Source organism: Acartia tonsa, chromosome 5 (genome assembly GCF_053477335.1).
Source record: "Acartia tonsa isolate MP-2025a chromosome 5, ASM5347733v1, whole genome shotgun sequence".
Lineage (NCBI taxonomy): Eukaryota > Metazoa > Arthropoda > Copepoda > Calanoida > Acartiidae > Acartia > Acartia tonsa.
Window position 1 is genome coordinate 27,858,498 of NC_137264.1, and position 17,713 is coordinate 27,876,210.

The following is a 17,713-nucleotide window of genomic DNA, read 5'->3' on the forward strand; positions in this document are numbered from 1 at the left end:
AAAAGTTATTTTAAGAATTGTAACTACTAAACTAGCCAATCACAAATCGCAAAAATTGACGAATCGGGAAGCTTAATCTATAAAATTAACCTATAGAATTGCCAGAAAAAAAGGAGAACGTTCATACAATATATACAATAGATACTACAATAAATATAGTGATATTAAAGAACATGTAAAGAATGAAAAATTATGAACAAATATGCATCAGTCTGTTTATAAACTTCAAAACAATGCAGTTAAAAATACATTATTGTTTCTTGTGTTTAAAAAATATCTGCTACATTGCATTGTCTTTTGTTTAGGTTTTTTTCAGGTTTGGTTTAAGCTAACCCTTTAAAGCCGAAAATTATGATTCTTAAAATAAACTTATTTTTTTATTATAGTTTTATAAAACTTTTTCAATTTTGCTTAGAATAGATTCGTAATATTTTTCTGATTCTAAAGGTATATATGAACCCATGTTTTTTATGTCTGGTTGAGAAAATATTTAGGTCTAAAGTTTTTATTAAACCGAGGTTAAAAAAATAGATTTTTTCAACAATTACTCAACAGAATTTTAAAAGTAAGGTGTCAAATTAAAGATCTTACTATTTTTGTTCATACTGGCCATTTTCTTCTTTTATTTTGTTGCGTTTTAGTACCTTAAAACCGACTTAATTATTTTTTTAAAAAACTTAAATTACTTTAAAAATAAGAGGTCTACAAAAAAACCGATTGCATATCTGAATTCTATGAAAAATTTTACATCTACTACTTACTGAAAGGACCGGCTAGCTATCTTTAATAAAAAGCAAAAAAGTTGATACAACTTCTTTAAAATATTTCTTAGGGAGTCAATATCCCCACCCAAAATTTTTTAATTCCATGAATTTGGTGGGGGGGGGGGGGATAAAATGGAAATAATAATTATTTTTTATGAATCCCCCTTCCCGCCCTTCCTAGCTTAATGAAACTCCTTCTTCAACAGAAGAAAAATAAATTTCCTTTTGTGCTCGTATTTTCATATAAGTAAATATCTCGTCTATTTATGATGAGATAGATATACCTAAATATTTTTATGTTATCTCCCTTCAAGGTTTTACTATTCTATATGAATACCACAGTTTGTTCCTATAAATAGTAAATAATAAACACTGTGGCATGCTTTTATTGTATAATTTGATATTAGATTTACGACTCTTGAAAACTTTTTTATTCTTTTATTTAAAAAGATAATAAGATACTTTTTCACATTCTTGAGCACTGATAACTTCACCCCCTTCCTTATTTTTGGAAATTAAAATGAAAATATGGCATGGTGAAAGTTTTTAAAAGTTATCCGATACCTAATATAATCTAACCTAACCTAAACTAAAGTAATAAATAAACAAAATTCCCCTCGCCTCCCCTTTTAATTTGTTTCAATTAAGCTGGACAGACAAAGCAGCAAACTAAAATGACAACCAACTAGATAATAACATGGCCTATGCAACTGAAAATAGACATTCTATTTGCTTATATTATTATTTTTACGCATCTGACAAAGTAACATTGAAAACAATTTTATCGTCTTTAGTGATTACAGGATTTTGGATCTAACCTAATCACCTTTAATTGTTCAAAGGAATTTTATATTTCCCTGTTCTACATTTCCTTCACAAACTTTTCAGAGAAGATTCTTTGAATATAAAAAATATATTTTTATTTCAGACTAAATTGATAATGAGACCTTCTATCTTAATTCTAACTTTGGCAAGGTATCATATTTTAGTTTTAATTTCTATGCTACTCTAATAAGCTTATTTGTCAGTCTGATCAACAATAACTAAGATTGTACAAACATTGTTATTTTTTTTACTGGTGTAAACTTTAACAAATTAGATTTTCTTCATTGGATTTTCCATTTTTTTATTGTCATTGTTTTCGTCTGTAGAATAATTATATTTGGATTGATCATTTTGTTTTATCTTTTTATTATTATTTATTTCCATTATATAAATCTGATTCTCAAGAATTTATTAAAAACAGGGATATTTCTGTTCATAAGTAGCGGAGAAATAATAACCTGACAATATTTTAGTTGAAACGAATAGTTAATTGTAATACAGTACTTTTAAGAAAAAAGAGAAATATTGTCATACTTTATTTAGATTAAAATGAATGGTTGAAAAGTTTCAACCAATCTATCAAGATCTAAGGAAAGTACCTATTGATTTCAATCCATCAAGAGAGAGAACGTGTTTACAAACTTTGGCTACCAGTTCAATTTACAATCCAATGTCCCCTCCCTCCCTCTGTGTATTTACATGGGAGAGAGAACTGTACAAAGAGCAACTTTCCTGTGACAGACAGAAGGCAGGACTGACAGACAGAAGGCAGGACTGACAGACAGAAGGCAGGACTGACAGACAGTCACGCGGATAAAAAGAAGTTATTATACAAATATCTTTATAGATCAATGGTATTAATTCTATATTAAATTAGGTTTTTCTTTCATTTATTTATTTTTCTATTGTTTTATTAATTTCCTACTTAATTTTGTTATAAAATCAGATTTTCTCAGGGATAAAAGGATAGGACAGTCACTGTAATGAAATTAATTAATCCTAACCCAACTAAAAATTGTTAAAGTTCGAATTTTCATAATGCTGAAAATATTGTTATCAAGTTGATTCTTTTTTAAGTCAACCAACACTTTAATTGCATGACTTTCAATGGTTAGATAGAACATGCGTAAATGAAAAGATTGGATAAAATTTATCTGTCATTAACATATGCCTGTACCACTTGATTCAATGATTATGACGTAATACAATAGGAATGTAAAATATTTATTTCTGATTTAAGTATAGAAATATGGGGCATAGTCCCTTTTGTGAAAACGACTCTTATGGGGCGTTTCGTCGTATTTTCACAGTAGATGTTTTCTAGTACTACATATAATACAGAAAAAATAACCCTGAAAGTGCTAGTCGAGCACAAATAATAAATTCAAAATAAGGGTTTTTTTTGTGTGTAGATTTTTCTTTTTTGGGTTAGGTTAGGTTTGGTTATATTATCAGGGTTAGGACTCCGCAGATATAGGCGTACCCACTCTACAATTTGTTTTTCTTATTTAGCTGTCTGTGTATATACGTTGAGAAAGTAAACGCTTTTCAACAGATGCCAATAGATTTAGAGGTATGTATTTCAAAGCTATTCTACAAGTTATCCATTACCGTCTGTAGGTCCGTAATGTTCAAGTAAACCGTATACAATCGCATAAAAAAAGAAAAACAAGGGGGAAGGCAACAAGATGTCCAAGCTTTTTTGAGGGGGGTAAAATAAAGAGTTTTAAAGTTTTGATGGGGAAAGTCAACAATATTTTTAAAATTTTGATGAAACTACAATGAGGGGTTTTAAAGTTTAAAGGCCCGGGGATGGGATTGTTTATTGGTGTATTGAAAAGTATTTATCTACTTGATTCTACTATATTTGTTTTTGTTTAGGATTATCCAAATGTGGCTACCTACTCTATATGTCGTCTTTTCCCTGCATCGTGTTATGCCAGGTACGTTACACACATACACTCACACACACACTTCTTCACGCACACACACACAAAAAAAGTGTCCATTATATACTTACTTAAGTAACTCTGGTTAAGTATTTGGTTCAACTGAATTCTAGTAGTATCACTATCATGTTGATATTTCATTAGTGTATGTCGATATTATGACATTTAATGGTCATTTTGGTAATATATCATTGACATATAACAATTTACTAATTAAAAGATACTGATAACTAAACAAAATTTAGTTTTGGTTGGTATAGTGATTTTTATGACAATAAAGGTAAGATTACAAGGAATACCTAGGTAAATAAATAGGCACAAACTATTACGTTGTCAATAAGCATAGCATAGATAACAAGGGGCCTAGTTGTTGAAATGATATGGCCTTTGGTTTGAAGGTTGAACGTTGTTGGTTTTAGTTTTAGACCAACAACAAATTAAGCATCTAACAATTTATTTACTTATCTATCTATCTATTATTAGATACCTCTCAAGAGAAATGGCGCAACAAGACAGCCAAAGCCGAGGTCCCGAGGGGGTTATCAAGCGTGGACGCACTCTAGGCGAACAGTTAGTACTTATCCTTTGAAGCGCTGAAAAGTGTAATGTGTGACGTCATAAAAACACTTCTAAATCCATCTCGTTTTTAGGGGTTTCCTTTCCTACTTCTTTCTCATCCCTCCATTTTAGACTTATTTTTAAGACGTCACACTTGACACTTTCTTGCGCTTTTTATCCATTCAGAATTTTTTCCTATCAGCTATACCTTCAAGAATGTCGATATCCTTGTTTAATGTTGGTTTTATTTTATTTGAATAAAAGTAAAACTAAAATAATATACATAATATAAATAATAAGTATAATTAAATTTAGGTATACATGGTTGAGACAATGAAATTTTAAATAATTCTTAATTTGATTTCAACAGAAATTTAATTAAAATGCATTTTTGAGAAATTTTTACGTTAGTTTAGGGATGAGCTAGGAAGCGCCCTGCATGATTAGGACCCCGCATGGGTAGGCACTTTTTACTCAGATCAGTATATGATTTGGATGAAGCATAAATTTATATTCCATTAGCATATCACTTATATAATCCCATGCAAATTTATTATTTCAATAAAAACACATGAATTAATAAAATAATATTATTTCGCTATTAAATTAAAACCACGCACAATTTTAAATATTAATCTTAATATTACTATGCATGCAATGCTTTTCTATGTTAGGAGAATGTTTTGTCCATATATAACGGATATAACTAATCTAGAATTTTTGCAACATATTTACATCAAAATTGTAAAAAAATACTTTTTGTTGTTGCTCTATTATTGGTTATGTTCGTTTGTCCGGATGTTTGATTTACTCAGCGTCGCTTTGAAAGATTAAGCCTTCTACTTAAAACGTCAATTGCTTGACGTTTAATTTTTAAATTAAATTTGATTATATTAAATTTTTCAGTCAAAAAATTATTTCCATTTTTTATTTCTTGATAATGTAAAAAAATGAATATCAATGAAAACTCATTTTTACTAAGATACTTGCAAGAACATTTTTTTTCATAATATTATAGAGTATAGACAGCATTTGTACTTAAAGAACAGTAATTTTTCTTATACTGCTCTTTCTCTGTATTTTAATTTAATGCATTTTTAAATTTAACATTACAGAAAAATGTATGTTTAGAAAAAGTGATAGTTTTAAGTAGTTTGATATTAGTAAAGCATTTGATTCTTACTTTTTAATTAACTACAAAAAATGATGCCATACAAAACAAATGACCAGCAATAGGTTAATACACGGACTAAATTACCTATGGCAGGCCGGTATACATTCTAATTGTCCAATATACATTTTAATTAGTGTGTCAAAATGTTTACAGGCACTTTAAAGAGCTTCTTTATTACAACTCTGTATACATGACTGGATGTATGCCTGTAACGTTTTCAGACTGAATATATATAAAAAAAATTACTAGTATCAAACAAGCCTGAGGTGTAAACCTGTTTGTATTATGGTAATTCATTCAGTCAGAAAAAATTGTAAATCAAAACTGATTTTGATTGGCAAGCCCTGACTTTTGTACCTTGCAATTAAAGTTTAAAATCCCAACAAAATATAGAAAGTTTCTTCAGTCTTTAATACTAAGGATAATTTTAAATTAAACACCCCTAAAACTTTTCAGATCTTTGATTTAATACTCTTTATTAAGCTATAAAAATTGGAAAGAATTTTAATGAATATAATAGATTTGAAATCTGCATAAAATTTTAAGGATTTTTTATAAAATTCGTTTTTTATATAATTCATTATTTAAAAGCGCAAATCCAATTTAAGTTAATAAATTTTGACCAATAGGATAGGTGGATTGGAAACTACCTACGCTCTAATTGGTTGAATGATGTACGTCACTTAAGCTTCTCCAATCAGGGCGCAGATTGTTTTCAATCCACCAATCACAGATGTCAAAATTAATATAAAGAATTATACAAAAAACGAATTTTATAAAAATTCCTTAAAATTTTATGCAGATTTCAAATCTATTATATTCATTAAAATTCTTTCCAATTTTTATAGCTTACTCTTTATATTTCAGGCCTTTCCTGTTCCTGCGTAGCACCAGATCTAACCAACCAACAGACAACCAGCATATCAATCAAGCACAAAGATATTCTAAACAACTGGCTTTTCACGTTTAAACATAGTTATACAAAACTGAAATAGTTCTTTACTTTCATTTGAGATGAGATTAAACTGAACTCGGAGGCATTTTAGTATGATTATAATAAAACCCCTCTCACTTCATTTCTTTCATAGTATCTGAATTACCTATTCTAAATTTTCTATACATATCATATCATAAAAAAGCAAAATGGATGTTTATATATATGAGATAATTTCCCTTTTTTTGTATGACAATATATATTTGGTACATGTTCCACTTTTATATTTAATCATAAAGCTTTCTGTAACAACTATTAGATAAAAAGGATGGGGCTTTTGATTAAAAAAATCCGTGAAACATTTAAAAAGAACGAATACAGCCGTAATAAGAATACAGCCAAGCTCTTTAATTAGTTTTTCTTCTTTTTTATGAATTCTTGATTCACTTACCGCTAAAGTGTGAACTTTTCTAAGCAACAAACGGACCAACTAAACAACTTGTAGAGCAGCAATTATTAAAGTTTTAAAAATATTCTTTTTATTAACAAAAGCCTTTTCTTTTTAATTCTTAAATTCCTTGTCGTATATTTCCAGGTATAAGGACGTTCATTCGATTCTAATCATACAATGATTGTGTGAATATTCATTTTCGTTGAAATCATCCCCAAAAAGGTAGTAAACGAGAAACATAACACGATTAGAATCTGGGTAGATCCGTCTCAGAAAATATAAAATTTTAAATATAATTGTAGAAATACAGTCTCCATAATTATAATGCAAATTCATGTCAAGTTATACTTAATTAAAATTAAGTTCAATTATATAAAATAAAATAAACACTTCTATTTATAAAACATTGAGAATTAAAACTAAACTTTAAAAATTTATATTTAAAAAGCACAATCATCGAAAAACTTTAAAACAATCATTAAAATTAGACATAGATATATTCAATTTTTTGTGAAATTAATATTTTTTTAGTTTGATATAAAAATAAAATTAATATCATGCTTTTGATATACATGAACTATAATTTTATATAAATGTTTAATAAGGTTTACTTAAAATATCAATAAAATTTCACTTGCAAATGTATTTTAAAACTATCTTAAATGTTTTTCTTACAATGTTTAAAATTCCAGTATTTTAAACTTTTATATCAATTCTAAATAAGATTTTAGATAGACTAAAAAGATAAATAAATCAATATTTAAGAATTTTGGTACAGAGAATGTCCACAGACACGTAAATGAAACAAACAGGTTATATGAAAACATCAATTAATAATTTTATATAAAACCATACAAAAAATTTCTTAAACTTGAGGGAAAAGTAACTCATATATGTAGTGATTATAAAAGTTTCTTATACTGAAGTAACAAGTTTTTAGAATCATAGCAGATACAAATTATATATTTAAAATATTTCTATAATTTTATTATTATTAAGATTATAAATGATATAAACCTGAAGTATTAAGTGACAGTTATCGATATGGAAAGAATAAAATTGTGTGTTTTATTGTGTATGTAATTGTTGAAGAAAAACTAATAAATTTGACATTTTTGGGTTAATTAATCACAAAACTAATTGTAGTCAAAACAAGGATGACAACATACAGTGCCTACTAAAAAATGACGTCATGCAATACCAACGACTAATGATAGGCCATTATACATTGTAATTGACCACTAGTAAAAATTATTACTGGTCATTTGCATTGTATGACGTCATTTTTTATTAGGAACTATAGGCTGCTTCATATAGAATTTCTCAATTACTTGCTTCCGTTTAGAAGTTTTACCCAAAAACGTGGGAATCGACATAAAAAAAATAACCATTTCATTTAAGATATTGAGGTCTAAAAAGTTTAAAAATCAACATTTTTGAAATGGTGGTATGTTTTTTTACACTGCTTTTTAAATTGTCCCAAACTTTTACAGGAATCAACATGACAATTAAATCATAACGATCAGAGATATTCGACGGATGGGCCGTAACTGAATGGTTAAAAAGATTCGCATTTAATAATAGTTTAATATTGAGTAGTTCTTCAAAGTCTATGCCAAATTTACATTTTAATCATTTTAACAACCGACACGTATTAATTATATTGTTTCTACTCTACACTTAATAGTTCTTTTTATTTTTAAGTATGTTTAAGCATAATCATTAGAATAATATGAATTCTTTAAATAACCATAGCATATATAAGATACTAGAGTTGGCTCGATATAATTATCTCCCTATTGGCTAGTTTTCTATATGCATATCTATTTCTCAATAAATCCATTTTCCTCACCCGGCATTACTATCTAAAAAAAAGTAAATATTTAATAATCAAAATGATTTTAAAAAGATTTTTTAAATTATATTTTTTTCTTTACATTACCATCACCAAAGGGTTAATGATGATGATTACAATTTTAGTTTAATATTTGAACACACAAAGTGTCGCCACAATCGAATTCTTTTAAAATAGAGTTTTCTTAAATTTATTATATTATAAATCTAAATTTTCTTTTTTATGATTAGAAATTAAATACATTGATATAAGGTAAATAGCAACATGAAATTAAAAAAAGGAATTTATTTTTAATAAAGTAAAATAATGGGTCTTATCGTTCTGGGCAATGAGAGTTTATTATGGATTATTGGAGCACTATGAGTTTTAAACAAATATTCCTTGGAAAACTTGAGCTCGTTTATAGACATTTATTTCCTATATAGATCTGACATGGATCTTGAAGCAATTAAGCAGGCCGTTTTGTACATGTTAAAAATTGGAAGATTTCATTAAATAAAAGTTATCGCAAATATACTTAGTAAATAAATTATTTAAGGAAAAATCAACTCATGATTGAAAGTCAAAGGTACAATAACCATCAGAGTAGAAAAAAAACAATAGAGGGGGGAGAGGTTAAATAACTGTATGTCCTCTTGTGTGTGTAGCCATAGTTTTCTTAATGTTTGGATCTAAGTAGTCATGGAGTATTACGAGACACTTTTGTATGCTAGCACCAGGGCCAGTTCAAGGTCTACTCAAGTACAAGTACTTGACCCGCTGTCTCAAGGGACCTACTCTTTATTACCTCACCTTCGCCGAGTATGGCAGGTGGTCCAAATTAAGTTATCGTAATGTATTACGCTCTCCAAAGAGGAGCTTGGGTAAGGGTTGCACTGATATTATGTACAAGACCATTGGGTATCCAAACTACCCAATTGTCACCCTTCTCACACAACCAAGGGGAAGTTGCGTGAATGAATTGCAACTGAGAGATTCGAGTTTCCACATGCGGACTTGAACTCGAACTCTCACCACCGTAACTCAGTGCGTTACCAATGAGCTACGAAGCCCCTTTTAATGTATGTCCTCTTCCCTAGGACCCTTGGCCAACATTCAATTAGGTCTTTGAATATCAACGAAAACCGTCGGGAATATTAACACAGCCAAGTCGCTACAATAGAGCAGAAAGTAATTTGCTTGCAGACGAAAAAGGTCCTTAACAGGGGGATCCAGGTAGTTGCCTGGTTATACATTAGGGCGGGTTCATGTCGGAATTAGACAAAGAGGGGATGTGCAACAGATAAAACTAACTAAAATTACATTTCTGACCAAAAAAGATTGAAAATTGAGTTTTAGAATGCGACAACTTAAAAATGTATTTCAATAAAAAAATATGCAAAGACAACATTCAAGTCCTCTCCATTATTATCTCAGTTCTTATTAGTGCTAGAAGGCTAAATATTTTTGTGCATTTCCCCAGTTTGATAATGAATTTCCGACTATAAGTCAGTCAAAGTCATATTTCGCTTCCTTACCCTTTATTACCAACCTTTCACCAACGACCAGACATGCAATTGTATAGCTATTTGTAAATGACAGTAAAAAAAATATTGAATCAGAACTATGACTTCAGTGTTCTCCCAGGAAAGGCCTTGAGGAGTAGAATCAGGAACTTTTGTCTGTTTCAAAATATCTTGTTCCTAGCCTTAGAAACGACTAAAAAAACACCATTTTGTAAGGTTTATTAACAATTGTCCAATTTGTAGAGGTTTTTTGAGATTTTCTCATGCTAGGAACGAGACTTTTTGAATCATTCAAAAGTTCCTGATTCTACTCCTCAATGCCTTTCCTGGGGAGCACCATGTAGCCAAAATTCTGATTCATTCAATTTTTGACACCCATTTTCAAATAGCTATACAATTAAATGTCTGGTCGTCAGTGGTTTTAAAACTTAGGATAAATTTAAAATCATCCAAAGGTGTATTATACTCTTTAAAATCATTTGCAGATCCCCGCTTTGGTCTCAGAAAAAAAATGTCCAAAATTGACCCACCCTATTATACTTCTATACTATAAATCTATTCAATAACCCATCAGTCGTGACGTGCAGCGGCCGCAGCTGATGTTGGCTTGCGCTTAGTGAGGTTGATCTGGTTGCTGAATTACAGTTTTATAGCTAAAGCTGAGACAGAGACTGGTTCATCCTTCTTGATACCTTACTTTCTCGAACTCTTGCAGTTAGTTGTGGTTGCCACTTATTATATCGGATAAAAAGTCACTTGGCTTATTATGGCTGAACTAGAATACTTAGTTTGACTGAGGCTGGCAGCGAAAACCCTGTGCACGCAACTGATTTAATCATTTTTCTAAGAAAAATAAGATTTTTAAAAAATATTTGGTAAAAAAGTAAAATCTGCAGTAATAAATTTAAACATAATGAAGATTTAACCGAAACTGTGCCAATCCTTTACAATTGCTTTTAAAATTTATTGGCTTTGGTATGTTATTTTCCTACCACAAAAGATATGCTACTGTAGAAAAATCTGCATTGCCAAAAAAATTTAAAACTTCTCTAAAAAGCAAAACAGAATATATTAATTTTCGAACTAAAAGCTTTACGAGTAGTGATAAAACCATGACTAAAAATGGTTATTATACTTATTATGGATGTTGTTATACTTGTTAAATGAGTACAAGGTATAATAATAATTAATAATGATATTTTAATTTATGTAAAAGCTGCCTAAATACAGTATGCTTATAATAATTGTTTTCTTATTATGTACGTCATATTACTATGTAATACTATGACGTGATGTTATAATGAAAAAAACAAAGGCGATTATGCTCAAAACTAGCGAAGCTGATTAAAATAAAAAGGTAAACATAGCGATAAGAGATTTAACCTTCTTAATCGTACGTCTTAGCTGAAAACTGTGATCGTTGCTCAACTTGTAGCGCATTCTCATAACTATTTAACTGAAGAACGAAGATGTTTTAGAAATGATTTATACTGCTGCTTTGTTAGATTTGTCAGAGTGTGGAGAATGCCTTGGCATAAAACAGGCGTAACTCATTACCATGCATAATTGGAACTTCCAGACTAGGGTCATGGAATAGTTGGTTGTCTGTGGTTGTACTCCCAGAGCATCTATCTAGTTGATCTGCATTATCTACTTTCCTTGCACCTAATTGAAGCTTCCTGAAATTAAAATCTTAATATGGTAACACAAAAATTGTAATCTATAACACAAAGTAGAACGATGTTTGTTTGTCTCTTTGTCTGTCTGTTTGTTTGTAGCGAAGGATCTCGTTAACCGCTGAACCGATCGGGTTCTCCTTTACAGGGTAGCTTCTCATAGGTCCCGGGAAGGTATATAACTATTTTCTTGGGGGGTGGGACACCCCCAACCCCCCCAAAACATGAAAAATACCCCCCCCCCAAAAAAAAAAATTCTTTTTAAAACTAAAATTAAAATAGTGGGGTCGACTACCCCACCCCCCCAAAAAAAAAAAATACCCCCTCAAAGAAATTTTTTTAAAATTTTTCTTTTAAATCTAAAATACGAAAAATTGGTTTGATCAAACCACTTTGGGCAAAGCCCCTAGAGGCTAGGTAATTTTCTTTTTTTTTTGGGGGGGGGTTTAATTACTATTTTGATTTTAGTTTTAAAAGAAAAACTTTTTTTTGGGGGGGGGGGTATTTTTCATTTTTGGGACACAGACAAACAAACAGACAAATAGATAGACATCGTTCTACTTTGTATTATAGACTAGCGGCTTCGCCCCTAGCTTCTAGGGACTTGGGCCCCAAGAGGTTTGATAAAACCAAATTTTCGTATTTTAGATTTAAAATAAGAATGTAAAAAAAATTCTTTGAGGGGGGGGGAGAATTTTTTTGGGGGGGGAGGTTGGGGTGTCTCACACCCCAAGAAAATAGCTTAAAACCACCACAGGATCAATAGGTATATACCCTGAAGAGTAGAATCCGATCGGTTCAGTGGTTACCAAGATCTTAAGGGACGGACAGACGGACAGACAGACAGACAGACAGACATCATTCTACTTTGTATTATAGATAGTTCTGTCGGCTTCAGCCTTGGAAAAAGTAAAAAAAATTGGGAGGAGGGTGTCTTTTTTCTGGGGGCGATATTTCTTCTGAGGTGGGTAGTACCCTCCCAAAAATAGTTATAAACCTTCCCTGGATCTATAAGAAGCTACATTGTAAAGAAGAACCATATCGGTTCAGAGGTCAGCAAGATCCTTCGGTACAGACAGACAAACAGATAGACATCTTATTTTTTTTATAAAAGAATATGTTTTCTTATTCTTATATATGGAACATTTGGAGACAACGAAAAAATTTTTCGGATGCAACATCTCTATTCCTCGCCTCTGGTAATGTGCAGAGGGAGAGGGGACAATGGGCTGTCTATCACACTAGTCCCCAAAGTTTTATAATAACGTTTTCTTATTGGTTTCCTTAACAACTTTGGGGACTTTTATTCAATTTTGATTGGTTGATTTATTTAGTTGAGCGTTTAAACGTTTCAACCACTAATTGTAATCTACAGAAGGATTTTTTTGTATAATCACTGAGGATGTACACCTATTTATCGCCAATTGTCTTATCCCTTTAGATCCCTGGGTAATGTGTCCCTGTGGAGTTTAAACTAAACATGTTTATCATTTTTCTTCTACATTCTTGTTACATGTCAACCTTTTATACATTTAGTGTGTGTCCGTTCTCACGTTCTACTGAAGCTAATATAGCTCTGAACAAAATTTAGGCATGATGAAATCGGTATATCAATTTTATCATAATTTAAACTTGCATCTTAAAATTACAATTAAAACAAGATGGATAACATCCATAATAAACGAAGCACTTCAAAAATCATGCCAAAACTCAAAGAAAATCACGAAACCTTTATAAAATAAGGTTTATATCTTTTGAATAATGACAGATAGACAGATGGTCTAATGCCATAGGAATCGTCAATGAAAATTCCAGCTGAGATAATTACATTTCCCCTATAGTGTAACGTTGGATTGACTGGCGGACAGACAAAGTGAATTATTTGGTATCTTCGCTACAAACAGATATAGGAAATGGAGATGCGATCCCCAAATTTTAAAATTCTTTGAACGTACGAATAAGACTTTTACAGAAATGCTTCGCATCTAGTCCACTTACCTATGTTTACTATAAATTTTACACCATATAAAAGTTGAATCTGAATATTTGATTGACATGCCATGGTAATTATCGAGCGCAACTCAGGCACGAGATACAATTACTCTAGCTAGCCCTAAGGCACTTTTTATATGTTTTTAAGTATTTATTAGCCTATTTTTACCAATATAATACCTTATATGGGTAACGCTAGCCTAATCGTGGTAAACTGTATGTGATTGATTATTGTTATATGCTTATTAAAACATTATGTTTATTGTTAAAGTAACCATGTAACCACTTTGTTCTAGTATGTATGCCTACAACCATAGTTTGATTTACGTCACAAGTTTAACATACAAACACTTTATTAAACAGACAAGGGCTTAGATCCTTCTTGCACTTCTTAAAATATCTCAGTTATTTATTGACTCTCTAACCATCAAGTTCTTCTGGCTTTAAAGGTAATGACTTAGTTGTTTGGCATGCATTGTAGTTTAAATTTAGTACCCTCAGTACTTAGCATGAATTGAGCTTGGGTCTTATGTTAGAGATCTAACACTTAGCACAATTCAATGCTTTGGACTTGGGGCACTTTTCTGTCCTACACTACTTATGATTATTATCACTTATCCTGTAAATACTTTCATACTTAACTTATTCACTTGTAATGTAAATACACTTTATAAAACCATCTTCCTTCTTGAGTGCTTAATATACTTATATGATATAGATCGAATACCATAACCAGCCATTTATTCTTAGTTTAAAGCAATATAATACCTCACGTGGGTCTTTGTTGAGCTACCACGGGCTCAACCAAATTCGTATTATACTTGTGGGAATAGAGGGAAAAGCATTCTAAATTGACAAACCGACGATGAGAATGTCTATGTGTATTGCAGTAAAAGTAGGATTTTTAGTAGTACTCATAGAAGAGCGATCTCCATACCATAATATTGGACAAGCGCCCCATTCGCACTACCAGAAATCTATTACAAACCGTTATATAATAATGAATTGACATTTATAGATTTATAAAAAAAAAAGGCAACAAGAATTTCAATTGAATAGACAGAGAGATGATGACAGGGGGCTTGGTGACGCTTCGGGTACAAGTCATCTCCACGTCACATTTGAACAGACTCTGCATTTTTAATTCAATGTAACGCGCTCAATCGCCGTAACCTACACCCATCAGACAACCAACCCTTTGATTGCATGACCTTTGTCTGAGAAGTCCGTAGTGTGCATGGTAGTGAATTGTGCTTGTTTTTGGGCCAAATCATTCCCCCTACTCTAACTATGTTGCGCATCTGACAAAGCTGCAGTAAGCACCATTTTTATGGTATTTAGGTTTGACACGGGTGTAGGACCGAGATTAGAACCTATAACGACGACGACGTATGAACTGCGTGTTGAGCCATGGTCGCAGTTATAAACAGAGATAAAGAGAGAAAGAAAGAAAAAGTGAAAAAAATAGAAAAAAGAAAGAGACATATCTTTGAGTTTTAAATTAAGTGAGAGAAGTTCAAAGTTTATTTGTACAGAGTATTTCGGAAAACGGTATTACAGACAGACAAACAGAATGAACGATGGACATACATACATACAGATAGAGTAGATTCCATACTGAAAAAAATACCTTTATATAGAAAATGAGATATAATGTGAAACCTGTGTTAATTAATTAATATGACATAAATACATGACTACAAACATGATTCTTCCTATATTCAACATTAGTCGTACACAACAAGTCCATTCTATATGTACAGTAAGATATTAGGATCTATAGGTACAGATATTATTAATCTTCTGATATTATGTTTTAGAAAAAACTAGATTATCTATAATTAATATATACTAATTTTGATCAATTTAGACAACTGACGATACACTAATATGAGTACCCAATGATGATAAACAAAATTATAAATATAATCTACCAATCAAGTTCTAATAAAGTACCCAAAGACAACGAATGATATGACCTGCTTACAAACTTGGGTACCTGTGTAATTTACAGTCCAATGTTCCCTTCTTCCCTGGTGGGAAGAGTGATTTGTCTCGGAAGGTGGTTCTACCCTCCCTCAAAATTGATAAAGATACCCTCATGGGACCTATAAAAAACCTTCTAAAACTATTTTTTGTTTTGATTTAAAAAATTGAAGGACATTATTTTTTTTTAAGCAAAGCTTTCTATAATTAGGGTAGGTCCGTACGTACGTCCGTAACGGGAAGCTCTTTTCGTTAATTTAGGCACGTTAGAATTGTCCTTTCGGCTTTGCATGATGATCCCTATAACAGTTAGGTAAAACTTAGAAAGCGCAGTAACTCTATAATAATTACCAGAAAGTCAGTACGTCCATTTTAAACTTGCTGATTTTTTACTTTTTGACAACAATTTTTTATGTGATATAATAGCCCTCTTCATTCGTATTTTGGAATAATGAATTCATAGTTCAATGTTACGAGCAAAGCTTCTCTATAATTAAGTCCTAAAACTCAGGAATAAGAAATAAATCTTAAAGAATATTTTGGGGGCAGATGTAAGGGTCGTCAATTCTACCAAGTATTGTCCCCCAGCGACAGCTAAAAGTACGTATAGGTTTCGTGATTTTTTTTTCGTTGTTGGTATGAGCTGCCTAAAAATGTAAGTATGTCCTTAAACAGTATTATTTATTAAAGCAGTTCAGCAAATTTACTTAAATTTAATTTAAACTTGTATATTTATATTATCTTTCTTCAGTTATGACACTCTACAAGTGTTAATGTTCGTTTGTCCTACCAATCAGAGCTTTATGGATGTTGTCATTTTTGTTTTCTATATTAATGTATTTTTTTTTCAAAGAACAAAAGTCTATCAGCACTTACAAGAATCTTAAAAATATTATTATTACTTTTCTTTATTTTCGTGCGATTTTTCATTGATATACGTAGTTATAAAAGTTATTCATATAGCTAACTTTCCCTTTTTAATAATAAAAAAAATATTTTTATTTCAAAACAAGGATGATATCATCTTTAAAAAGCGAAGCACGAAAAATCAGATGGATAGACAAGAATATGTAGAGTAACAGCGTATCAAATATTCAACATTCTAAACACTGTCACTGTGGAGTGTTCGAACATAAGAATCAGAATATAAATGTATGAAAGTCGAAAAAAAATTGTAAGTAAATTTGTTTAAAAATTACTTAAATTCAGGATATTACAGGGCATACATACATTTTAAGATTTAATTATAGAGGCTTATAAAATTGTACTTTGTTGTCCTAGGAATCAGTATTCCAGAAATCAGATCAATCGCAAAATTTTATCACACGAAAATTTGTTGTTAAAAAAAAGGTTAAAATCAACATGTTTAAAAATGACGTACGGACAATCTATTAACTATTATAGGGTTGCTTCGCTTTCTAAATCTTACCGAAAAGTGCGTGACGGGCGGACGGATCGACCCTATTTATAGAAAAGCTTCACGTTTAAAAACATTTTTTTTAAAACACTACACTCGGTCCTTTATGTAATTTTAGAGTTGGTATGCTTTTATCATTGTATTTAACTGTTACAAGAATTATCATGCCAAGTTTCAAATTAAACTGCTTAGATTAACCATAAAAGCTATCCATTACGTTCGTAGAGAGGGACGGATGGACAAACCGACCCTAAATTAATTTAATCATTATTAATTTTTCAATTTGTGAGCTTTGCTTTTATTGATGTTGTTATCCTTGATTGCCACAAATTAATATTGAAAAACATTTTATTGACGTTTGATTGAAATGATTAATAAAACAAGGATTTACTTACATCAATAATACAAAGTAGTACGATGTCTGTCTGTCTGTCCGTCCGTCTGAAGCTTAAGATCTCGGTAACCACTGAACCGATCGGATTCTACTCTTGAGGGTATATACCTATTGGTCCTGTGGTGGTTCTAAGCTATTTTCTTGGGGGGTGGGACACCCCTAACCCCCCCAAAAACAAAAAAATCCCCCCCTTATTTTTTATTTTGCTCTGGTACAGGCTGCCGCAGGCTGCC

General features: G+C 31.0%; 1 protein-coding gene across 1 annotated transcript; it reads left to right on the top strand.

Annotated features, from left to right (window-relative positions):
- Positions 1 to 1,685: 1,685 nt before the first annotated feature.
- On the top strand, positions 1,686 to 7,779 carry LOC145319180 (uncharacterized). Its single transcript, XM_080161094.1, has 5 exons — positions 1,686 to 1,739; positions 3,102 to 3,162; positions 3,471 to 3,532; positions 4,022 to 4,108; positions 6,138 to 7,779. The coding sequence occupies exons 1-5, from the start codon at positions 1,705 to 1,707 to the stop codon at positions 6,238 to 6,240; spliced, it is 348 nt and encodes a 115-aa protein (XP_080017220.1). The 5' UTR covers positions 1,686 to 1,704; the 3' UTR covers positions 6,241 to 7,779.
- Positions 7,780 to 17,713: the final 9,934 nt, after the last annotated feature.